Source organism: Echeneis naucrates, chromosome 3, assembly GCF_900963305.1.
Source record: "Echeneis naucrates chromosome 3, fEcheNa1.1, whole genome shotgun sequence".
Lineage (NCBI taxonomy): Eukaryota > Metazoa > Chordata > Actinopteri > Carangiformes > Echeneidae > Echeneis > Echeneis naucrates.
In genome coordinates, this window is record NC_042513.1 from 3,955,130 (window position 1) to 3,982,086 (window position 26,957).

Below are 26,957 nucleotides of genomic sequence, written 5' to 3' on the forward strand. Positions count from 1 at the left end.
GCGCAGAAAGAACGGCCACGGCGCACGCGCCACAAAAACGCGAGAATTTGATGGTGCGTTTGGGGGGCTGTCGGAAATCAGCGCAACGAACAGGCGCTTGAAAGGTTTATAATGTACCTCAGAAAATGTTGAAGTTCGCAGGAACAAAGAGGACCCAAACTCTGAACAGAGAGAGAGGAATGGCTATTCAATGGTAGAACTGACTTTTCTGAAGTTACAGCAATTCCCAAAGATCTCCATGTTCTAAGTTGGCAGAAGTGACTGATTGTTTGTCCCTGTATGTCTGCATTCGACAAACTACAGGTAAGCGCAAAGTAAACACAATCTGACAGGAACCTGCATGTTCAAAAATCATCTGTGAGAACAAATATTCAACATCAGGGTGTTAAAGCCAAGGTAGTCAGAAGTCAACAGCTGTTGTAAGGAAGTGTGGCCATTACATAAACTAGAGAGACTGTTCAATAACAAAACATATAACGGTTATTTAACGGACCGGAGATATTCATTTGATTTCGTCTGCCCTACATAGTTTTGTGATCGCAATTTGGTTGTATGTTTCTGAAATTTTTTTCGTTTTCATTTACATTATGAATTATTGTTTTGTACAAAAGGGCATATTAAATGGGAATTGACTAAAACAAATGGTCCTAATGATTAATATAAAGGCTTGGACCAGAAAAGTGGTAAAACGTCTTACCCCATTCAGACATCATTTGTAGATATTATTTGTTGCTTCTATGTTGATGTTATTTATTTGTTTAATTGTATTAATTGCTAATATGTGTGATGCATTTTCCTTATCTGAAGATGTTTAATAAATTATCTCTCCTTCCACCTACCTATCGTGCTTTTGACCCTGAGATAAGATAATGACAGGACATGTTCACCCCTGTAGGAAAGGTCTGGTGCACCAGGATTAATCTGTGACAGCAATGTCTTCCTCTTTCAGCTTTTTCCCTGTTCGGGGTCTCCAGAGCAAGTCAGCTCTGTGACTTGCATGGCTTATTTGGCAAAATTTTTATACCAGATTTCCTTCCTGTGGCAATCCTCCCCATTTTTCCAGGCTTGGGACCAGCACAAGCACTGGTTGTGGCAGGAACGCAGGGCCTCTGCATGCAAGGCATGCACTCTACTAGTGAGCTATGTCGCTTATCTGCAAAAACCTTTCATTATCACAAAATATTAACCAATATTATTGGACTCCACAAAGAACTAATTGTCAAGAAACTTTGGCCTGATAGTAGCAATCAAAGAGGCGGGAGATAGCCAGATGAATGGCCGACTCCTTCCTTTGAATAGATCTATACTTCACCTCTCTACATAGAATCCCTTTGTATCCACTGATTTTAACCTTTGCCCTTGCAATGGTCTTGGCAAAAATGATTCTGTAATGACTTACGTACCAGAGTTTATCAAGAGAATAATCAGTGTGTAGTAAAGTGTGCACTTGAATGGAATAAGTGTTAAACAGAACCATACAACATGTACTGCAGCCATACTGAAGTCATGTGGATGGTGACAGGGTTACAAAGTTGGAGGTGGTGGTTTCAGGCTTGAATGATCATCCTTTTTTAAATGCAACCAGTAAAGCTAATACCAGGTCAAGAAGAAAAACAGAACACGTAAGTGAAAACTCCACAGCTCCCTTAAAAATATTTTCACAAACTTTTCCATGGGCTGATTTTGTGGAGCTTCAGCTTTGGAGGCTGAGGTGCTAAATGAGAACACAACTGTCTTTCATGTGTTAGTAAATTACTAATGAATCCAGATTAAGTATTTTTCTTTGCATTTAGTATTTACTTCAACAATCAATTAAAAAGGAGAGGATGTTGATAATCTGTAGTGAATCAGTCACTGTCACTGTATAAGAATCACTGTCACTGTATAAGAATACTTGGCTGCATCAGCCTGCAGCCAAGTATTCTTATACAGTGACAGAGAACATGAAATTAAAATCCCAATGCCAAGCATATAACGTATATATGTTTAATATAGATAGCAGCAAATTTACAAAAATGATTTGCAAGAGAATAAAAGTGTCCCAACAAAAGCCAGATACATAGAAAGTTCTTTTTCTCCTAAGTATGATTATCTGACAATTGTTCACATTGTTAGAAACAAAGAGGCAAAGTTCCCCCCTTTCTATTTCCAGGGCTAGACAAAAGCTGTTCAATAGTAAATGGTTCTCTGGAATTCAGAGTGAGCAGACATTTAAGATGTTACAAAAGTCTACATTAGTAACGTTGTTTTTGGAACTGGAAAATATTCACTCAGACTAAATTAGGTATAGATGCACTGATTGCTGGTGTTTTGAAAACTAATTAAAAACAAATGACAAAGGAAACTAATCTGGCATGATTTTACACTTGCTGATCTGAATAACGGGATATGTGAGAATCACAGGACATTTGGTGAATTAGAGGCCCTGAGAGAAATCAGAAAGATTAAGAGCCCCTGCACCAGTAAACAGTGAGCCTAGACATAGCACAAACCCAGCAAGAATGGAAGAAAGAAGGCTGACAAACAATTAGTGACCTTTGTATCACAGAAAAATCTATGTCTGAGAGGTTGTTGAGGAAAGAAATTTACATTTTAAGTGAGTGAAAGTTTTTTTTTTTTTTTTTTTTTTTTTTTTAAGATGTTCCAGGCAGCACTCAAAGCAACAGAAAATTTTTCCGCAAGCAACATAAATAATAGAACATCTATTTTGGTATCTCCTTAATGTTGAAAAACAGGAGACGCTATATAGAAATATATATATTCAAAGATTAACGGATCTACATTTACAGTATATTAGCTGCATAGCAGTTTCAGAGAAAATTTGTTTGCATCTACATTGTATGACATAAATGCAATGGATACTTCAGTACAAACAAATTAGATGCGGACAGAAATTGCACACACATTTATCAACCACAACCACATTTACCTGGTCACTGTCATCAAGCACTTACAGCACACTTAAGGTCATATGGCTTAACCCCTCTATTTAATGAGAACTAATCATCATGGGTGGGGTCTGCAGCTTGTTAGACAAACAGCAAGGGTAAAACATCAATCTGGTCAAAACTATATAATCTCCTCAAGGCACATGTATAGTATCTAACGCCACATTTTAGGAAAGGAACTGTTAAATCACCTAGAAGAGCAAACCTTGTTTATTGATATTAAATTATCTAGTAATGTTAAAAGAAAGTCCCACCTTGTTCTATTGCATGAAACAGAGAAGCTTCTTGAGCATCTTGGAAAAAAAAAAACTATGAAAACTTTCAACAATCAAAAAACAAAAAGATTATAAACTGCATCTTTTCGATGCAGTTTATAATGACTGTAGAAAGAGTAACAATCGCAAATTTCTGATCTCCAGTTACACTACAAAATACACAAATGAGGAAACTGTAATTTAAAAAAGTAACTACATCCTCAATATGCGTATAAAGAGCATTCTAGATCTAAGCGAGCTATGTTCTTTAATTACATTCAGTACTATGTTCATAGTAAAAAATACTGAAATTTGTTGGTCCTATTTCAAAGGATTTTTATTTTGACAGTAAAAACCATTGGAGTTTGGTGCATTTTATCCCTGTTGTGGTCAAAAACAATGACAGGGCCAGCGGTTCAATTAACAAATCTTAAACAAACGTGATATGTACATTGAGGTGTATATATTATTCAGAGTCATGTTGTTGTCAGTACAGTTGAAAAAGATCTGAACACAACTATGATTAAGGGAGACAATTAGGCTATTAAGCGACACACAAATAAATTAGATATGCTTCTCCAAAAAGAGGCACAGGTACGACACCAATAAAAACCTAAAACAAATAAAATCATAAATATGAAACACTGGAAACCTTAGCTCTTCTATTTCACAAGATGAAGAAATCCAATCACAGATAGCTCTTTGCTCCAAAGTCACATTCCTTCAGGAGTAGGGTCCCTTTAAATACCACTCAAACTGGGCAGACTAACACACTGCAGTTACACAAATCACATTAGTCAAGTTTATATTATCTCAACAGCTAAAACCAACAGCTGTTTATGATTTAAAGTGTATAAAATGTAACTGTGTTTGTATGTAAATGTATTTCTAACAAACTGTACAGAGAAATCAGACAACAGGGCATTAAACAGAGCTAATTCTGTTATCTTCAGAGACCAGCCCCTTGTTCATGCATACAGTTCCAGTAAAACTAAAGAAGACACAACATTTTTGTCTTTTTTTTTTTTGTTTGTTTGTTTGTTTTTGTGATTTTCCAAAAATAACACAATAAACAAACTGAAAGAAAAAGTGTGACAGCAAGACACTGTGCAATGACATCTGTGTATTTCGGAGGAAATTAAATTGTCTGTGCTTTTCGATGATGCAAAATTTTAAAAATATTAAAAAGAAAAGCATGCAAGCCATAAAACTGGCCTGTCATCATGTTTTATGTGAAGCCAGATTCAATACAAACTTTGGTCCTGAGGCCATGGGCCAAATACAGAAGAGAACATCTGTAGACGTGTACAGATTGAATTTACGAGAACATGTGTAAGGTGGGCTTTCTTCCAGCATGTAAAATTCCTTAACCCAGGTAGAATAGGTGCTGTGCAGTTGTAGCAAACAAATAAATGCTTCACCTTAACATTTACTTTATCCATTACTCTGATAAAATTGGTATAAAGGCTCTTTCCTAGCTGGTTTAAGAATACTACTCCAGTTCACGCGTACCTGACGCAGAAGATGCCATCGACATGACATTCAAAACACATCTACCCCTTATTATATTAATATACTCTGTTTCATGCTACTTTCACTACTATATTTATCGAGATTCTCTTTGAAAAGAACTATCTTATCTACATTCTTCCTAATTGTTCAAATTGTCAAGCTGGTTTTCAGGGATAAATAATGCACAAATTTTTTAAAAATAAATAATAGCAGTTATTGGCTGGCAATGATATGTACGGTTATAGTTCGTTCACTGATATTGCCTTAATAGAAAATGATAGGTGAGCTATTTTTGTGCGCCTGTTTGACTGTATAGACATTGCAAATACAGGACAGTAATAACAATCACTTCTGATCCAAGTGCATGTTCAAAAATGTGTCTTTTTCACTGTAAACAATGAGGAAGAGGTGGCTGACATAATAAAGGCAGACTCCTGTGGGCCTGTACCTTACCCTCGATTAGTTAATTAGTAACAAAGCACCATAAAGTGCTGAACAGACATCTCAGCCAGCATTTGTTATATTCCTACCGCCACACTTTCTCTTTGTAATGTATTAACAGGAGAACCTCAAAAAAAAAAAAAAAAAAAAGTAGCAAACCATCACAGTTTGATTTGATGAATACAGACTAAATGTTAGCCCAAAGACATGTTTGCATCATGGAGATGGCAAAGTATCTAATATAGAAAGATATGATTCACAGCTGAAGATGACCATCTTCACTGCGCTGTCACACTGACAGCTGCTCTACAAATGTTCTTTTATCAGTATTATTGTACCAAACAGGCCTGATAAGGTTGGACTTTGCCAGATTTTTTTGGTAGATGTCCATCTTGTTGATTAAAGCCTAAGTCACTCTATGGGCTATGAGAGACAGTGATTGCGAATTTATTCATATCAGGCAAAAAATTTGCTGCTACAACATTGAAATAAGGGCCACCTACATGTATTTAAGACACCTGTTTGTGACTACACACCAGATTACTGTGAGCCTTCTATTCCTCTCTGTAGTCTAGCGTCTTCTATTTGCCCATACCCTGCTTCCTCTCTATTCCTTACCTTCTTTCACTACACTTTCTGCGCTGTTGGGAAAACATTTTCATTCAACTATCAACAACGGTAACCTTCCATATCTTTCACTTATTCAGCCATTCTTTCCAAGCTTTCGTTTCATACTGCTTACACCACCCTGATGAAAAAAAAAAATAAAAAAGAAATATTAAAGGGAGCCCTATATAGTGGAAAACCACTGAACTCTTTGGAGGATGATGGTATGGAACACTAAAAACCTACTTACAACCTACTTACTTGTTATCAACAAAACTTAAATGAATTTAGGCAAGTTTTCATCTTTCCAGAGGGAAAGCTGAGCTAAACTATCTTTTTTGGGAAGAAACTGGCTCAGAGAGGCCACCATAAATGTTAAGCTCAGCCTCACAGTTCTTTCCTCATATGTCCTCATTGCTGAGAGCGAACTGAGCACATGATGCTCACTTTTTCTGATGCACTAATTCACAAATGCCTACCTGCGTGTAATTTTCAATAGACACCATTGGGATTATTTACAATTATTTTAAACATCGTCAGTAAAAAACAAAATAAAAATCCATGAACATGTATGGTGGTTAGTATGAACGAGTTAAATTGGTGCTGGACTCCTGCAGACTGACCAGCAGGTCATCAATCTTCTCCATGTTCTGCGAGGCAGATAAACTGGTCTGCACAGTCCCAGACTGAGACAGGGGCTGGTTGAGCAGAGACTGGATGTGGGCTCCGCTCTCTCTTTGGTTCTGACCAGACTGCCTGATGGCTATTATCTGATCTGACAGTGTGTTTCCAGCTGTGTTCATCAACTGGCCACAACCTGTGGTGAGGGAACAAAAATGTCAAAATAAGTTATGAAATATGAAGGTGATAGTTTTAGTTTCACTTGGTGAGTTTGATGTGGCTCACAGCTTTCAGGATTTTATATGTAATTAGCTTTGATTGAGAACCTTTTACAATACCTGAAGGGCAATAATTGATAATAACTAATGCTAGACAACCGAACAAGCCTTTAAAAAGTTGAAAGGTATATTTTTAAATTCTATCCTATTCTATTTAATAATAAAGAGGGTTGGTGAATTAAGACCAGCCATATTTACTGAATAGCAAATTACTACCAAAAATTATACTGTTAAATCAAATTCTACCAAGTAAATCAAATGTAGAATCTGTGGAATTTGTGAATCAGTGCAACGATTCGGATTGAAAGAGGAATTTACGACTTTCACTTTCCTGACTTCTATTTTATATTTTAGTCTCTGCTGAAAGGTTTAGCTTTTTGGATATTTACATTTTCTGCTACGTTCACCAGTTAGTCACATACTCTGCCTGTCTGCTTTTGGAAGCCTGGCATGTAACATATAATATATTAATTAACTAATCTAGCTTTTTGAGAGTATTTTTTTGGAGTGCTGATTGGTGCTGATTGGTTGGTGTGAGGCTTTCACTCAAACATACAAAAGGGTTTATAATGTTTCTGAGCTTGTAGACAATCTCTTACCATTTTCAATCCCAAAAAGGAACAGGCCTGGCTGATGAGGCTGGCTGGGTTGACTGATGCTCCCACTCACAGCAGTTTGGAAGAGAGTTCCTGGTTGGTGAACAGGGGATGATGTGGTTGTCTGTAGGTTTGCCACACCATTCTGTGAGGCAAATATGGCTGACTGTGTTAGATCCTGTGTCAAACCCCCCTGGAGAGAGGCCATGGTGGACTGAGGCACAAACAGGCTCACTGATTGGTCCTGCCGGTTGTCTGAGCTGCTACCTAGCTGCATAGGCTGCTGCTCCTGAAACATAACTTGCTGTCTTGGATCCGTGGGGTTCCCTAATGCCATGGGCTCAGAGCGATCCTGCTGGTTCACTGTCACCACCCTGGCTTGCGAGAAGAGCAGAGAAGGGTTTTGGGGCTCTTGTGGAACCAGGCTGCTGCTGGTCAAAGGAGGCATCTGGGCCTGGCTGCTGAACAGGAGGCTGGAGGCCTGGTCTGGTGTAGAGAGGGTGTTGCTGCAAAACAACAAGCCAGCCTGCTGGTGCTGCTGCTGCTGCTGGCCTGGAGATAGTGTGTTAGCGGAGGGATGTGGGGAAATATTCTGAAACAGGGAGGCCTGCTGGGTTGGCTGTGTGTGATGCTGAGATTGTGTGGGCTGCTGCTGCTCCAATGGACCTCTTTGTTGAATTGGGGACAGCTGTGTCTGAGCCTGAAATACTGATTGTGGTTCAGGAGTAGGGGATTGCAGAGCACTTAGGAAGGCTAGCTGCTGCTGTTGCTGCTGCTGCTGCTGTTGTTGCTGCTGCTGCTGTTGTGGGGAGTTGTTGTTTGTCAGCTGAGTGGGCAGGGAGGTCTGGGGGAGGAAAAGTCCAGGGGTTGAGGGTTGTTGCTCTGGAGACTGCAATACTGTCATAGTATTTTGGAAGAGAGAGGCCTGGACATGCTCCTGAGACGCTTTCTGAAAAAGAGCCCCCTGTGGATCTTGTGTTTCACCCAAAGAGCTGGAATTGTGGAAAATGGGTGGTGAAGGGTGAGAAGGTGTCTGCTGAAAGAAATTGGTCTGAATAGAAAGTAGGTCATTTGCCTGCTGAAAGAGAACTGCTTCTTGCTGTTGTTGCTGCTGTTGCTGTTGCTGCTGTTGGGCCTGCTGGAAGAGGGAGCCTTGGTTTGGCACCACTCGTGATGGGCCTTGCTGTTCAGTGTTCTTGCCCTGGGAGGCCTCCTGAAACATGCCACACTGCATCTGAATCTGTGATTGAAAAATCTGTTGCTGTAAATTCTCCAACACCTGCTGCTGCTGTTGAAGCTGTTGTTGCTGCTGAATTTGCTGTTTTTGGATCTGTTGCTGGTGCTGGATGTGTTGCTGCTGCTGTTTGGCCATGGAGCTGTCAGACTGAAGTGGTAGGCTACAGAACCCTTTGGCTTTTAGTTGTCTCACTGCCTCCTCCAGCTGAGCCACTTCATCTTGGGGGAATATCGGCAGCTGCTGCTGTTGAGGTGCAGGTTCCCCACACAACCTCCCAACACTTCCAGAGCCACTGCCTGGCCTCTCTTGCCTGAGCCCCTCTCTGGGCTCCAGGAGGAACTGCTGTGAGCCTTGCTGGAGAAGGGAGTCTGCACGCACAGGGAATGAACTGGTGGGAGCAATGTCCTGCTTCTGGATTGTGCTTAAGGGCTCACTGTTGGTAAAAACAGGAGCATTGCTTTTGTCAGGGTCACCTGCAGGCTGAGGCAGATTTTTGGGGAACCGTCTGTTTTTATTTAGATGTCCTACAGTCATGTCTGGGTTCTGCTGGGCTGGACAGAGGTCACCAGTCTGAAGACACAAAATAAAGGTGCTTTATTTTGTACTAGAGAACATACCACTTTAGAAGCAGTTTTAAATTGTGAGCCACTTAAGAGCAATGAGCATAAGGTGTATTTGCTCTGAATGAAATTTAAAATATAAAATAACTTCACACGCAGTCAACTTTCTTTCATTATTTAAACACTATTAATGTGGTCTAAATGGAATCCTTAGATTAACACATTACCTTAAATACTCCAGAAGACTGGTGGTTGCTGGTCACCTCCATTGGAGTGATATCTTCTCTCTTCACAAGAGGCAACAATGAGGGCATCAAGGCACCATCTAGAACTGTAGGAGAAAGAGCACAGGCCAAATCATGTCTTTTTCTTAACAAATCTGTTTTTAGCAAATGAGAGGTATAAAGTAAAAAAAAAGTGAAAACAAAGTTTTAAAAGGGACTCTGTTTGCATAAATATGCCATTTATTAAATACAGACAACGACAGTAAATCATCATCATGGCTGTGTACAGTAGCTAAGAAATAGATAGCTAGATAAATAAAAACTTCATTGATCCCAAGGGAAATTTAGGAATGAAAAATTATAGTAACCTTTAATTTGTTCTTCAAAACTACATGTCTTGACTGGAGAAGACATCTCTTTTTTCACTGGCACATCTTGTTTTGCTGCAAAACAAGCAACAACAAATTCCGTCAAGTCAGCGATACAGGAAAGTCAGTATTCAGGAATATCCTAATATATATGTGACAGCTACACCATTTAAGAAGATGATAAATGTGGTGTAAAGAACAGATGGAATAAGTCATTGTTTAGCTAAGGAATGAATGACCCTGGATTCCTTTAAAATTTGCAGTATAATAAAAAGTTAATCCTTTCCCTGATTCCTCTGAATTGCAAGATGTTAACTATGAAAATACATTTTAGAATTATCAAAGCTCTGACGCAGTCGTAATAGTTTTCTGTAATATGGAAAGTAAATTAAAAGAGAAAATGTGTAAATTAATCATTCAGTCAAAAAGTGTGAGAGACAGTTACTCAAATTCACCTGGATCTGGGCTGTAAGTAAACGGCTGGATGTCATGGGATCGCCCAGCATTCGTCACCACATAGATTCCCACACACACTGAAGAAGTGATGGCCTGATTCTGGTATGGAGGAACTTTCACTATCAAGTGATTCTGTGGGACAATCATATTAAATATGCAGTCAACAAAAAAGAGCAAATATAACAGTAAGAAAGCAGTAAGTCTCTCAGGAACGATAACATAAAACATGTAAATATTTGATGAAATATATGTGTAATAAGAACTCGCTGGAGAGGAATATTGTGATGAGCAAGTCATCCCTGTTTGTCTAATGACAAATTCAGGACACTGGAATGCTGCTTGAACAGCACAGGTTTTCATAAGCAACATAATGTGAGTTTTTGGTCGGAAAATTAATTCAGCACAATTCGTTTGGCCTTGACGATGCACGGAAGATCCACGTACGCGCAACACAAGGGCAAGATGCTTTTCTATTAACTGCAGCTCTGTTTATTTGCCTATTCCTCTCTGACCATTTTGATTACAAGGGCAAAGGTCTGAACAACACAGTTGTGACACAGTCAACACACAATCAGAGAGTAAGTGTAATTAAGACAGAGAACAATGAGACTACTTAACCCCTTTAACCATCTAAGATGATTACATGATTTCAAGCCCCATTCAAAAAAAATTTTGTGGCTGCTTCATCATTTCATTAATTCTCGTCATTACTCATCTAGTGCAAAATAATGCATTACATTTTACCTGGTGAAACAGCTCCATGTCAATTTCAGCCTCTGCCTTCCAGGATTTCTCATCTAGAAAGAAGATACAGAGCTTCAATGGAGGAAAAAAACACCACATTTAAAATTGATTAAATTAAAATGGAAAAAAACATATTTAAAGAAAAACTAATTTCTTACCAGAAACATTCTCATGAAATATGACTTTTGTGTCTTTAAGAAAGTTTTTGCCTATGATGAAGACTTCCTCCCCGCCCCTCACTGAACAACTATGTAGTGATTTCTTCAGGATTTCAGGGACTCCTGCAGGCTGTGCTGTATACCGAGCAGATAAAAACATCAATTATTATTTTTTTGACTTTTCCACCATAATTAGTCTGTACAAAAATTGACATAAAAACAAAGGGACAACAAAGACACTTAGGTCTAGTTAGCTATTAGTGATTATATTTACTGTTTAAGGAAGCAAAATAATTTCATCATTCCCTTTTGGATATAACATTGGAGAAATTCTTTTCAGACCAAATTATTGGAACTTAGGAAACAAGCAAAATGAGTCTGGATGGTATCAGCTTAGATAAAAAGGAAATCTATTTTTCACAGGCTATCAAAATGCTTGAAGAGACTAAAAACCACCCCCTTTTTCCGCTACCACATTTTGTGAGCCTCTCTCACACACATGCCAAGGGGATTACTATTTTTTCAGTTTTGCAGAAAGATATTTCCTTGGATTGCATGTTGGCTCTGCATAAACAATGAAGGTCCACACACCCCTATTGTTTCGTCCTTTCCTTTTCTTTCTCCCCTGTCTCTCACAAATCTACTTTTATGTCCCACAACGTCTTTCCTGTTTACTGATCCAAACACACCCTCATACTCTTCACTTTATTAAATAAGACTTGAGTTTGAAGGAATCTTTACTTGTGGTCTCCAAATAATGACATCAAAAGACACCATTGTACTGACCTCAGGCTAAACTGAACTTTACAAACAATGCCTCCTCTGTTTGTTGACAAATGAACCCTAATTTTTAGTGAAATTGGTTTCATGAAGTGAAATTATACAGTCAATCCAACATTCCTCAGATCTGTTTTGTTTTTTTTGATAAATATCTACAATCTAAAGCTAATTTCTAGAGTTCGACCATTACATAAATTAATATAATGACCATTTCACAAAGAAAAACTCAAAGACAAAGACATACTGCACAGGATTGGAGATGAGAGAGTTTGTAGTGTGAGCACTGATCCATCTGAACGAGGGATGTTGACACGAAACACCAGCCGGGCACGTGTGCTCTTCTTCTTGGATCCAGCAACACCAATACGAGCTTCAACATCAGTATAACGGAGCTTCAAAATCCCAACACAGTCGACTCTGCACAGAGAGATGATGTTAATTGTAAACAACATTTTCGGGAAAAAATGCAGTTCTTGACAAGACATAATAAGCAATACATCTTATGTGCCATTATGAAAGTACTGTTCCCATCAGGAGCAATAAAATATATATACAGTCACTGGGGTTTAACATATCAAATTATCACACTAACTACCCAATTTAAAGCTCAAGAAAAGTACATACGCTAGAGTCATGTTGGTGCTTGGATCAAGGGACACCTCAATGACAGTTGTACCATTGATGTCCACCTCCTTGCATGCTGTGGTATTGCGGCCTGTCACCCTGCAAGCCTGATAAAATCCATGAGGCCTCACCCGCCCAGTGTCGTTGCCCACAAATACTTGCAAAACGACTGGTTCATTCACCCCCTCCAGCTATAAATGTGAAAAAAAAAAGGACAAGAAATTAAAAGAAATTAGCTAAATGAGAGGCTCAATGAACATCCTAGAGTATTACAACTGCACCTGAACTTGTTTCTCTAGACATTTCTCTCTTTTAGCAGATGTGAAAAAAACTGTATTTCCCCACTTGTCCAGCAGATGCCCTCAATGTGTTCCCAGAGGTCACTGTGATGTCTTCTCAACAGGTGAGCAAATCTCATGAGTCCTACCTGTTTACAACCATTATCTAGTAGTGTTGGTTTGTGTATCAACAAGTCAGCCCCCCTTAGCCTACTTGTGTTTGCTGTAACCTCCCGTTGCTAACGTATGTGCATGTTTCCGCAACAGGAATCAACTGCTCTTCTCAGCCTTGACAGCCTGGCAGTACAAACAAGCCAATGTCTGATGCAGCAGAGCACACGCTGCTTTGTGGTCAGATTCATTTCCAGATCACTAAGTGGAAAAATTAAAGCACATTAGCATTAAAACATAACCCTATTTGTTCTGACTCCTGTCTGCTGCGGAGGCTCTGCTTTATAGGTTACTGCCCCAAATCCAATCCAAACCTTTGGGTCACAGCAGTTAGAGGAGGCACTACTCAACACAAAACAATACAAAATACAAATACCAAGTTATAATGCAGAGTAAATATAGAACAAAAAAAGTTTGTACTGGCAGATAATCAGTGTTACTTGACTCAACTGAGAGGCTATAAGTCTCAGCAGAGAGGACTCTTTCCTCTTTTTGACAGATAATGATTTTCCTTCTTTCCCCATAAATGTATACTAAATCCCACACACAAACAGTTAAAGGACTCGGGGAGTAACCAAATCACTGACTTCATGTAACTGAACCTTAAATAAAGAACATCCACCAGAAAAGCTAAAACACTTCCTACATAATTTATTAAAGAGGCTGTATCAACAGTTGAACAGTCACCTTTACAGTAGGGAAGCCCTGCTGAGTGCGGTCCTTCACTGACCCTCTGCTGCCCTCAGTTAGATATCGTGCTCGGTGCTGTGTCTCAGGTTGTACGAGGATCTTCAGCTCCTTCCCCTCAGCCTTCTGTGGGTACTGTATTGAAAGAGTTCCTCCTTTTTGGTTAACAGTCTGAGGCTCATCAGAGCTGCAACAAAGATGTTTGACAGAGACATCAGTTGATTCAAAATTTGACTTGCCTGACATATCAAAACATTATCTTCACTTTTCCAACCAAAAATCATAATTCATACAACTGTCAGCACTAATATAAGGTTCTGAAGCCAACTTTTAAAGTTAAAAGGAAAGACAGAGCATGACCCCAGTCAATATAAAATATCTGTCTATATATCCTGCTGAAAATTGTTCAAGGGCCTGCTGCAGTAACACTGCTCTCATGCCGCAACAGCGAAAAAGCTCTGAAGTTGCCATGGAACATTGAGCAATGCAGAGTTAAGAGGACCCCATCAACCAAGCATATTCTATCTGCAGCTCTTAAAGCATTCAGAGGTTATCTGTTTATTTAATCTGCTCTGCTTATCCTGGTCTTTGAGAGGGGCTCTGTGATTCACTGTGGCTGACCATTGTTTATACTTCAGGATCCTGCCCCTCCCTCTCCTCTGATCTAACCGCTCTTCTTCATTCCAAGTGTGGTGGGAAATTTAGAGCCAGGGTAGTTTGGTAAAGATTTCCATTTGTTTTTGTGTTTCAAGGTGTTATTTCCTAATAATACCTCTTCTGACATCAGGAGTGCTGTATGAGTTTATCCAGAGGGACCTTTCAGACAATGGTCAGAAAAAATATGCTGTGCATACTTAAAAGCTTAATCATTCAACGATTAATGGAGTTTTTGCTTTCTTTGTTCAGAGGTGACAAATTACAGGAAAAACTAAATGACTAGAAACCAACAGGTCAACTATATTTAACCATATGCATATACAGGTCACACAAACCTTCCTTTTGGTCCCGTCTTATTGTCGGGGCCTAGCTGTGACAGGACAAAGTGCGGGCCTTTGGCACTGTCTGCATCAAACACATCCATGCTCGCTTCCTCTGCACGCACAGACTTAGGACCAGGCCTCTGGCGGGGAGTACGCTTGCGGGACTTTCGTGGCACCTCTGTGTTGTCATTATAAGAAACAGTGCTCATGATGCTAAAATTGGAGAGAGAGTCATCCATCCAGATGCTGTTACTCTGCTCTGAGTCCAGAGATGGTTCCTCCTGGCAGGACATACGACTATCATCTAACAAGTCTTGTGGAGGTGGGGAGATGTTCAGTACAGTGCGACGCTTAGATGGGGTCATCTGGTGATGTGGGTGGGCCTCCTGGGATGTTGCACCTCTTCCTGCAGTCAGCTCACTACTCCCCCGGCAGTTACCACCACTGCTGCCTTTACCATTGCCACCTTCCACTCCGACAATCTCTGGTACCGCTCTGCTACTCCTGGTGTCCTCTGGGTCAACATTGTTGCTCTGAACTGGGTTCTGATCACTGGCTGTAGCACTGGAATGCATGGCGCAGCTGGAAGAGGTGGAAAAAGCACTGCAGGGGCCTTCCGTGGTCATAGAGGAGGACATGGCATCTACAGTACAAATAATTAAACAGTGAATAAATGCATCTAAACCTGTGTTGGCTAGCAGTCCCATTTAAGCAGCAAAATCTCTTCATGTTTGTTGATCTTTGTTTTCATTCCACACTTTGGATGTATCCAATTTAAGTTACCCCCTTTATTGGATCATATATGTGTACGTGTGAGGTGTAAGGATTTGTAAATGTATATTATATGAACAACAAAGTTGGTTTGACTAAAACGGGGCAAAAGAAGAGATGAGAGGTGAGCAGTCCCCCTTACTTAAAAAAATTGCTTGCACAAAGCTTGTGAACAAAAGAACAACAACAACAAAAAAATTTATAATTGGTTGAACTTATCATTATTAGCATTTGTTCCTTTTAAACTGAATGAAAATTTTGGTTAAATAATAAAGTGGAGAGAGAAATTCAAAATATTCATATGCACAATAAGATGCATGCTAATTATTGGAGCTTTTATTTTCAATTTCTCAGTTTCTTTGTTTTTGTTTTTTGTTTTTTGTTTTTTTTTTTTGGTAAAAAAGTTCATTTGGTTTGGACTAAGCGTAGCCACAGAGACAAAATAAACAAGCTTCTGACCTATGAAGCAGAGGACTGCAGACCATTTTATATGCAGACACTCCCTGCTTCAGAGGGAATTTCCTGGAATATAAAAATGAGACAGCGAATGAGCAATAAAAGCTGAACAGTCAAAATGTATTCAGATTGAAAAATAAAACCCAAACAAACAAACAAAAAAAAAAAACCCACAATATATTTTGTTTGTCAAAAAAGTGTTGCTCCAGACCCTAACATGCACTGTAATTTCAAAAGCTACAATGAACTAGATGAAGAATGGAGAGAAGTGTGGTTACTGTACGTTTGCAGATTGTGAAAAAAGAGTTAGTCTGCTATTGACATTCAGGATTGTTTGGTGACTCATTAGTTTGCAAAACACACCATCACAAAAAAAAGAGGTAGATACATATTGAATGGCAGTTCTGTCATTTGACCAAGTATTCAAACACATAAACATACCACGAACTATTGTGGACTATTGTGTTGGAACTGTATTAACCTGCTGGTGTGACCTGGGACAAAAAAATTCCTTCTGAGACCCTTTGGACAATCTGTACCTCATGTTCCCTGTCTAATCTATATAGCTCCTTTTATGGTGGAATATTATCTGGCCTCAGTTTTTTGAAAATATGTGGTAATTTCAGGAATTAATTCAGAGATATGCACTATTTCAGTACAAATTAAAGTAATAGAGGTCATAAAATAAAATGTTGGCCTTTAGGATTAGACAGTGAAATAGAGCTCACCATGGCTAATCATGGCAGTGGATATGTTGGCATGATAAGGAGTAGATATGTGCTTTAAGGGTGCATTTTAACAAACTAATATTCAATAACACAAATTCCGATGTTTTCCAATGTCTTTTAAAAATATTTTTTTTTTCCAATCATCACAACCCAGTGGTTCATCCACAATGAAGCAAACTGAGTGTAAAGTGTAAGATCAGGCTGTTATATGTTAATGTTGAGAGGCCAATGACCTTATTGCCAAATAACAGCCACAGGACTGTGCACATATTAGTCATTTATAGTGTGTCTAATTTCTGGACTTTCACCTTGAAAGTAAAAAATGGTAAGGGAAGTAGTAAGAGCCACTGAAAGCTTAATTTTCTTATAAAAGGAAAAGAAAAAGGCAAAACTGTTAACACAATGAAGTATTTTGTGTTGATCATCCGAAACTGGAAAATAATATCCTCTGTGAAAGGCTCTGGCATCATTATGTGGTTCTATATTGGTTTAAACCATTTATTGTTAATGTTACACTATAAACATTAAGTGAGTGATACAATGTTTGACTCTGTTGTACATGACCTATATTTAAAGCTGCGCTGCTACAAGACACTAAAACATCAGATCACAGCCATCTTCTCAACCATATATTTTACACTGTACAGGCATGTACACAAAGCAGGCATGCTCAGTACAGGGTTTTTCTTTTTGGACTAACATGTGAGGCTCATAGAGCAGGAGGTCGGTTGTCTGACTGGCTTTCCTGCTGAAAGCAGGCATTTGTTTCTCTACAGGCACAGACGGTTGCACATGTTGTCTTTTTGGGATAGGACATGACCAGTCTTGCTGGAGGAAAAAGGTTAAGAGGAGCAGGATCCTACCTGATGCTTGAGAAGCTGAATGGGGAGGCCCTGCCTCTCCACCGCTCTTTTGACTCATGACTTTTGGATATTGCAGAGTGGAGGAAGGCGACTGCAGCTGTCTGTGAAGAAGATCATACACCGATTCTATTGAGAGAACAGAGAAAAGGGTATAATGACATACTGATAGGAATTTGGTTTTAGTAAAACGTGATTCATGGTTAAAATGTCTTGATAACTGTCAGGTTTTGAGTTTTAGTGTTCTGTCCTTGTAACTTCCTGTTTTATTTTGTAGTCCTGGTTCCTTCGTGTTCCCCGTTACTTTACTTCCTGGTTGTGTCCCATGTTGATTGCCTTCCCTGCCCTAATGTGGATCACCTGTGTCTTGTCTAGCACTGTATATTTAAGTCCTGTTTTCATTCTAGTCCTTGTTGGATCCTTGTAGCTTGATGCCTGTCCGTTGTCCATGATATGCCTTGTCCATTCTGTCGCTTTGTCCGTGCTCTGTCCATGTTTTCTTGTTCAGTTTATGTTGTAAATTTAGTTTAGATTAAAGTCCTTTGTTCGTCACATGTTTTCTGGCTCCTGCAATTGGGTCCTCACCACCACGTTTTTTGTCGTGACAATAACAAGTTTTCGCATTGCTCTGTGTCATTCTTTCTTCAGAAACACAATTTATTTTTCATGATTCCATTTTATGTTGATGTGTTAATTGCAGCATCACATATTACTGTGCAATGAAAATTCTTGCACAATTGTAAGAGCATACCCACAACCTGGGTTGCAACTCATGACAATGAAACTGTCAGGAAAAGTTACAGCTCTGTTTATATAGGAACAATACATGGTAATTACAGATTCATCTCAGATGCCAGATGGGTTTCCAACACTTTATTACTGGCAACCCAAGCTATTGGCCACATGTACACAAAAGTCAGACAAGACTGTGGCCTTTTTAACTCTGGCACAGACTGTGAGATACAAAAGCCCAAAGCAGGGTTAGCGTGTCAATAGATTCTGCAAACTGTGGGGATTCAAAAAATTACATTAGAGAGAGGGAATAAATGAACCTTTAAAATGAATCATAACTTCTTTATCTTTTAAAATAACAATAATTTAACATAATTTTAAGATATTACGCATCAAATTAAGCATGCTTAATTTATGATGTTAGAGGCATCAGGGTAGAGAGTAAAAAGAAGTAGGTAAAAGGATCAAAATTTACAGCCAGGAATATTTTGTATCCCACACACTCTTAATCCTTATCAAAGCTTACATTACCCACAATGCACAGTGCAGGTGAGAGTTGGGTGAGATGTTTGGGTGTGTTATTCGAGTAGAGGCTAAAGCAGAGTTTACCCATCTGAAAAAGAGATGAGAAGTCTACCTATGTGTCAAGTGACATTACAAAAGTCAATTCATCAACTGTCAGTCAGAAAACTACATATAACTTGATTTGCTCATGCCATCCCAACTGGAAACTATTCCGATTGATAATTGTGTTGTGTTGAGACTGTGTTGTCTATTTCATGTTATCTACAGCTAAAGTGTTTCAAGGTTTTAGATGGTTTTGGTTAGACAAAACAAGGTAACTTTTATCATTTGAGAGAAATATGATGAAATATGATTTTTACCTTAGCAAACTGACCTTAAACAAGGAGGTTATGTTGAAACTTCATCTGTACGTACTGTGTCAATATCTTGGAAAGTGTAAACAATATCAAACTTAACATTCATTTCCAGTAAATGTCCTGTCTCAAGATGGTTCATTCCTTTAAAGCCAAAATGGTAACTCAGTGTGCACCTTGAGGAGGAACAAACCGGATGGGAAAAAAAACAAAACAAAAATGATGAAACTGGGTCAAAGTGAAAGCTAAACTAAATGAACACCAGATCTCATTACAAACAGGCAACAGGGCCATACAAACCCATTTTTTCTCTGCTCCGTGTCTCCCTCAGGGCCAAAAGGACACAGTGAGGAGAGAAAGCCTTGGGTCAACAGCATGACAACACTTTTACTAGCAGCCTGATTCATCATCCAAATATTATGGTATGAACTTAGAGCAGCCATTACAGTCGCCTGACTCTCTTCTCTGCCAACTGCCAGCTTTAATTACTTGCAGCTGAGTCCCAGGGTTTGGTGTGTATATCAGATACTTAACCCTCCCTTTGTTACCACTCGCTGGGTACAATAGACAAACCTGGGACACACTGAAACCAGCCCATGCCTCTTCATTCCCAAAGCCCTCCAGTCCCTTACAGCTCGCTTTAGAAGAGCAGGGAATGCTGGTTCCCAGAAAGGGAGCTTAAATCTGGTCTAAGCAAACTCACACTGAACCACACATACACACAGGATTCTAGTGTGGTTTTGCTGGTTATTTGCAAAGTTCTCCAAACAAAATCACAGGCACACATGCATGCATACGCACACAAACGCCCTCCACCACATCGACAAAAACACTCTCTCTGCCCCTGCAGTTACGCTTTAACTCTACAGTCTTCTTGGGGCTCACTGACTGACTGCACATGCAGCAACATGTGTTCTGAGTAAGCAGCCCTTCCAGTAAACAGATTGCCAACCGCACTGACAGAAAATATGTACTTTTCTCTCAGAGCAGTGGTCTTGAATCAGTGGCTGGCCTGTTCAAAGAGTTTCCACAGTCTCTTGACGTTTTTTAAAACTGAAGAAAAAAAAATCTTATTTTGCTGCATATTTGTTTTCTCATAAGCAGACAGAGTGGTATTCTTTATTTACACATGACAAAACACTGTCCCTTTCACACAGGACTACATAAAAAAAAAAAAAAAAAAGAAAAGAAAAGAAAGAGGTCTGCCCAGTTAGCAGGGACATTAACTGTACTGACTCAACAAACCACATGCAGTTAAAAATATAAGTTTCAAGTCAGATGTCCTGCACTAATCAACTTTTGAGCCAACACTCAAACACTTTTTCTCTTTAGCCCCTCACTGTACCTTGTGATCTGTTTATTTGGTAAGTAGTGCAGGCTAAAGGTGAAAAAAGAAAGCACTCACCATGTGAATGGCAGGACTTACACTTCCATTCATTTCCCCTCACATTCCTGCTGCTTGCTCTTACTAGCCCTGGCACCTGGGGCGTGGCACTGGTTTTTTGGCTGAGTGACTGATTTAAGTCTCCTTCGGTCCCCCTCCTCCACACTAACCACCCCCCCATCTCATTTACTGTGTTCGCAGACCTTTTTCTGTTTTTCAACTTGCCAAGCAGGTTAGAGGTATTGTTATGTGGAATCCTGTCAAGCAGAAATGAAGCAATAGAATAATCTACTTGTGTTGAAAAATTCCAGCTACAGAAAAACGCCAGCACAAGGTGGGTTTTTTGAAATTGGTGATATGCTACAGAAGAAACAGTGGTGGGGAATAAGAGATTAAGCGCAATGTATTTGTGTATATGGAACTTATTCCCATCATAGAAGGAAAAAACAGTGAAAGGGCTGGCACCTGCAGCAACCCATGTACAACAACCCTGAAATGTTTACAGCCAAGCCTACATGAAGGCTGCCAGGGACTCCATAGCAACACAGATCATGGTACAAGTCTTTTAAGTGTTTGCATCTCGTTTGAGATAATGTGGAGAAAACGGGAAAATAAAGCAGCATTATCTAGACTCTAATGAAAAACTGAGCATTGACAATACCAACTTTGCCATGCGAGTACACCCCAGGGTTGATTAATGCAGAGTTAATACATTCATTCTTCACATGCAGTAATTAATGTCTGCTCTAAAACAACTCTGCTTTAATATAATAAATTAGAATTCTAGTTTTTACTAAGTGTTACAGCTAAATTACTTAATGCTTGGATCAATGTGATTAATGCAGTTCTAAATTAATTAATATTTTAATGAATGTATCTGTACAACTGGCAACACAGATGTTAGGCTATTGGTATTTTTTGCCAAGCAAAAGAGATGCAAGACTGTCATTCATTTTGTGCATTTATATATGTTCAACTGGCAATATATTCATAATCAGTCAAAGTCCATACTTAGGGCATGGTAATTTGTTAGAGCACAAATCCGGTATGAGGCATATATCGCATAGAATATAAACCTACAACATTATTATGATGTAACTTACATTTATGTTGTCCTGATCTTTGTTTCTGGTTCTTATGGAACTAATGGTCATGTAAACATTTTTGCATGAATGACCCAAAACCACCAACAGCTATCCCTTTAATGCAGCATCATTACATCAACATATTTTCCCATACAAATTAGAGTTCATATGAACAAACAACCAGGCATACCATCAAAAACATACTGAAATTACCCGTGTTCATTTATGTTTATTATCAAAAACCTCTAAGATCATAACTCACATAACTTTCATTCGTCACTGCAGAGTTGTGCCAGGACTGTATACCAAACTGTTTCATCAGACATGATGATTCAAATATGTTGAAATGAATGGCAAGTGTCTTCTGCACAACAGCAGCCATAATAATTGCACGCGATCATTGCGTTCAGGAAGTGTGATGACGCTGTCATTGTTTTTGACAAATTGTTCAGCTGATGAAGAAACAGACAAGAGTTGCCCCACCACAGTGAGAAGATGTTTGATTCTAAGTCAGCGCTACAGTATCCACCCATTTGCTTGTTAACTTAAAAAAAGAAAAAGAAAAATGATTCAAAGATGGAGGGAAGATTTTTTTGTTAGAAAAGAGCTGGAAGTGTGCTCACAAGTGTATATCATGATACCAACAAAGATTTAGTTGGTAGACTTAAATTTTCTTGCATGATATCAGATTAACAAGAAAACCAGCATTTCTACCTTGAGCAATGTCTGATTGCCCAACACAATGGGGTGTTCTGGCAGGATCTTACCTTAAGAAATGTGAATCAAACTGGATCAGTGCAAATAAAAGGCTAACAAAGAACTGCTCAATTAAAAATTTCATGTCTATTAGAGCTTGTGTGAGCTCCCTTTTGAGTTACCATTAAAAAAAATGTGTTTATACAGTAGCAGCTACAGTGAAGATATCATGGCTACAGATTAGGTTAATCCCAAATAAAGAGTACTAGTGACAAAGAGAAGTTGTTAGAAATATTAACAAGCCTGCAATCCCACTAATCTAAAGGTTCAAATGGTGTACACTGAAAAGTAACATAATGTTTCTACACTTTTCTGAAAAATTTTGAGTCAGTTGGCTTTACAACAGGCCAAGTAATTTGTGTCACACCAGGCTCGGGGTTTGTGGCATGTAGCTCTTTCAGTGACCAGCAGCAAGCTGCAGGCATCAGTTTACATGACTTGATCTCAACAAACACCTACCATTATCCTGACTTAACAAAAAAGGCCACTGGGGCCCTGTCAGGGCCAAACAACCCAGCTCTGAGCCAGGGTTGAAAATGCTTAATCGTATTTAATATCCTCAGTATTATAGTGTTTTTTAGGTGTGTAAACATCCGAGACACCGTTGTTGAATGATTGCTATGAAGAATAGTTCTGCAACACACCTATCAACCACAGTGTTACCAAGGAAGATAAAACAGACAATAGGCTTAATATGACACTATGACTTAAGAAAGCAGTGGAATTTAAACTATTTACCAAGGACAAAACACAAACACACAAATCTGCACTTACCAAAAGCTGTCATTCTTCCACACATAAAAATACTGGAATGTGCCAAACTTCTGCTTAACACTTCCACTGAAGTGAGGAACAACTGTGATTGCCCATTTTATTGTGAATCAGAAGAGACAACTAACCACACAACTTACAGAGGCCTATAATACAACATTTCAACAAAATATTTGGTGTGCCAACATTTCTGTCCTGTTCACAGGAAAACCGGACTGAGGCAACAGGAAAAACCTTTGGCAACAACACACACACACCCTCAGTGAGGTTATGGCATCACAGAGTTGCCATCCAAACGGCATTATATCTGAGCCTGGGAAGATATCAGCAAAACCGAATAAGTAATTTACACAAGCTATGCAAACAAGATTGATTGCCATGACATATACATCACTGCAAACATAACTATAAAATACATCTTCTGGTATTTGCAAAACAAATTTAGAGATGAAAATGAATTCATAATCAAGAGAAAGTGATCAGTCAGAATATTGTGCTACACCGAAATATTTTCAAGTTTTTTGTGTTTCATTCAGGTTTTTGCACATTGAACAGGTAAAGTCAGTTAAAAAGGCATTTAAGGTAAAAAACTAATTTAACCAGTACATTCTGTAATGGTCATTAATTTGTGTGTATAATACGTACAAAGCCCATGTGTAAAAACTTTATTTAATTATTTTCTATTATTTATCTTATCCATATTTCTTACCTGGCTGATTATGGAAAGCTAAGCAGAGCAGTGCCTCACTGTATATTTCTTGTACACATATGAGTAATAGTTTTTCTGTCTAAGACTCAAACACTTTGCATACACGGTCCATACGAAATCATAGTGAACATGATTTAAATATAGACACAGGTCTACTTTTGGAAAGTTTATGACTCTATTGACTTTATCGATAAAAAGGTGGGAATGAATCTGGCAGTTAGTTAGCATTTAGTGCACTCTGGGAAGGTTTGTTTGAGTCTTGAGGGTACTCAAAAATTCACAATAAAAAGTTGAATGCAGGAATGTAAGACTAGAAACTTAATACCAACATTTTGGAATTTGATAGGCCGTTTCATAACAATCATTGCCCCAATGCAAAAGGATCAGAAGGACTCCTCTGGCCTGGCAAAACAACAACCCTCTCCTTTAGAGTGCTATGCAGTCCTTCTGCTCTGATTTCCTAAGTTTTATGTCTTTAAGACCTGCCATTGTAAGGATTAATAACATTTTTTTCTTCAGAGGGAGTCTATGTTTTCAGCTATTAATCACTTAAGAAGATTTGATGTAAAATCTAACTAAGCAAAATCCCAGCAGACTAAGGAATAGGGAGCTCAAGATCCAGCACAGCAGAACAACTCCAAAGTGAATTGTTTTGACCTAGGGCAGACACTTTTACTGAGGATTATTGAGGGAAATTATTTTAGCATCTCTTGTTTGCAGATAGACACATGATCTCGTTGATTCTTAGGGTAACCCCCCCGCCAAATCATCCTTTACTAAATGGCATTCTTAATCCTTTGTCTCACATGCGAAAACGTGATCTATATCAGGATAAAAATTTGTGAATAAAGTCAGCTGGAGTGTGAAGATGAAAACATTTTTTGGCATATTTGTATGTATTTGTACTGTCACAGTAAGCTACTACTGTGGCAGTAAGGGATGTGCATGACCTTGGATCTTAATTTAAACTCTCACAGAACAACTTTACAGAGGTTCAAATATCTCTAATGTAGTCTGCATGTAAACAGAAGAAGCTCCTGAATGTTTTAGAGGTTTCACATAAATAACCTCCAGTTAGGATCAAGGTGCCTGTCATGCTCCCTTATAGGTAGACACACTCAACCATCAGCTTGTTCCTTACGCCTACGCTCAAGCAGTGTCATACATCAATCCTGCAATCAGTCTTTTCTTTACCCCAGCCCCACCTGTCTGCCAAGGGAGCAGCAGATGACTCAGAAAAATTTTTTAAAACCCAGGATAGAAACATACTGCAACCATTACAGTGTAGTCTGAATTATTTCATCCTGTTATCTATTCAGCACTTTTGAAGGTCACAAAACATGGCTACTATATATGAGGGTCTATAAGGAAACCATGTGATGCGACAGGGTCAATGAGCATAAATCCAACCCATGAAGGGGACTATTAACCTAGACCATGTGTACTGTGTCTCAAAAAATCCATGGCAACCAGGGGAAAACATGAGGGATTATCACAGGACGCTTTACCTTGTGAAAGTTTCACTTCTCAAAAAAATATGTGCCACCTAAGGTATAAACACGTCAGCTGTCCACATCTGTATTTACTTATTTACCCAAAACTCCATCACCAAAACCTGGCCATATTCTTAATCATAGACCCATAACAGCAAAACAAAGAGCACTCCTTGGTTCTGCTAGATAAAAAAAACAATATGGCAGAATAATGGATGAACTAATTATAGGTATCCACTAGTACAAAGAAGCAGTATATTTTTATAATATGATAGTATATAGAAGATACAGAAATAGCTGAAGAGTGAGAGGAGTATGAGGTCAACTAGTTTCAATTTGAATACCAGTATTCCTTAGTCAAACAATGTGCAACAACAATATTCAGCCTCCCAAAAGAACAAAGACTTGAATCAAAAGCTCTCTGGCATAGTTTCAACAAAAACGCAATATAAGAGTATACTTCACATTGAGACTACATATTGTGAGTATGTAAGGCTAGTATATTAGATTACATGAAGCTGGTATTCTGGTTTGTGAAGTAAAGGCTGTGTGTGAAACTCCATACTGTAAAATAAACATCTTAGCCCCTATCTTACAGATGGCTTATTTGTAGTACAATCTTTGTATTATTGGTTGTTTGACTATTTTGTAAATAGATCTACTTTCATTATCATTTCAATGCAGAACGGAGACATTGAGATTCAATGGGTCATAGTTTAGGAACTGTTTATCTCTCACTTTGAGCCAAGTTGTATCCCGCCAGGGTGTGTAAAACACTGTGTACAGCAGGAGTTATGAGCTGGTGAAACCATAACCGCTACCCCGCATCTGCCAATGCAAAGACTCCTGCCAGCCAAGATTCACCACTCTTTGTATCTAATGTCTGAGTTCAGAATCATCTTGCCTTGGACGGGAACACAAGGGCTAGATGTTAGATGTTCAGACGGGCTGAAAAAACTTCTGTAAGATGACTGGACAACAGCATTAGACAACTTGGCTTAATTTACAGAAATAAACCAGTGTAAAGTACTGCTGCAGACTAGAGCATCACAATATGCAAAACAACAACAACAACAAAAAACATAGTCAACCAGTCAAGGTTACAGGTATACTACACTAACATTTTTTTTATATTTTTATATTTTTTGTATTTTTTCACTTTGTGGTGCTAGTATATATATGAGGAGACTAACTGATATAATGAATTATCTAGATCTAGATCTATCTAGATCTTCAATTTTTTTAAACAAAATATAATTCTGATTCTTATTGCAAAGGCAAGTCTTATCTGCAAACACATTCTTTAGACATGAGGAGAGGCCAAGATATCCTAACAATGATGGTTTCAACAGAAAGACATGCATACACAGACAAATACACAAAGAACACTTCAGCATGGCTTCAACAGGTTAAACAGCTCATACATTGATTTGCCGCGGCCAAAACAAAGTCACAAGCGTGCAGTAAATACCAGAGGAGGTTATATTTTGACCTGACCCCCATTAGGGGGTTTATTGAAGTTTGTTTAGTGTTAATAATTGATCAAACAGTTTTAAAAGACAGTAAGGAAGAGAACTCACACCACCTTTAAAGGTGTGAGTAATTTGCATTACTAGTTAATTTGTTTTATTGGACACATTGAATGGCTGAATCTGCAATTAATCTTAACAGTGACTATACAGCACTATTAATCTATAGCACGAACATTCTTACTTTAGATTTGTGTCATTAATAAAGTACTCCTAAATCATGATTGCTTTAATGTTTAACATTATTAAACAATTAATAAAAGCAAACAATAAAAACATTCC

General features: G+C 38.6%; 1 protein-coding gene across 2 annotated transcripts in view; it reads right to left on the minus strand.

Moving 5' to 3' along the window:
* Window positions 1-2,590: 2,590 nt before the first annotated feature.
* Window positions 2,591-26,957, minus strand: part of nfat5b (nuclear factor of activated T cells 5b) — a 28,514-nt gene continuing 4,147 nt past the window's right edge. The window contains exons 1-13 of one of the 2 annotated variants that reach the window (XM_029497628.1): window positions 17,342-17,465; window positions 15,754-15,816; window positions 14,536-15,166; window positions 13,544-13,730; window positions 12,408-12,598; window positions 12,028-12,200; window positions 11,004-11,138; window positions 10,846-10,898; window positions 10,101-10,233; window positions 9,646-9,720; window positions 9,281-9,384; window positions 7,260-9,063; window positions 2,591-6,578 (exon numbers count right to left, since the gene is read on the minus strand). In XM_029497628.1, the coding sequence (XP_029353488.1) occupies window positions 6,340-6,578; window positions 7,260-9,063; window positions 9,281-9,384; window positions 9,646-9,720; window positions 10,101-10,233; window positions 10,846-10,898; window positions 11,004-11,138; window positions 12,028-12,200; window positions 12,408-12,598; window positions 13,544-13,730; window positions 14,536-15,161 (3,720 nt within the window). In that variant the 5' untranslated portion in view covers window positions 15,162-15,166; window positions 15,754-15,816; window positions 17,342-17,465 and the 3' untranslated portion in view covers window positions 2,591-6,339. Of the gene's footprint in view, window positions 6,579-7,259; window positions 9,064-9,280; window positions 9,385-9,645; window positions 9,721-10,100; window positions 10,234-10,845; window positions 10,899-11,003; window positions 11,139-12,027; window positions 12,201-12,407; window positions 12,599-13,543; window positions 13,731-14,535; window positions 15,167-15,753; window positions 15,817-17,341; window positions 17,468-26,957 lie in introns of those variants that run through there. The other variant, XM_029497627.1, reaches the window with a different exon arrangement.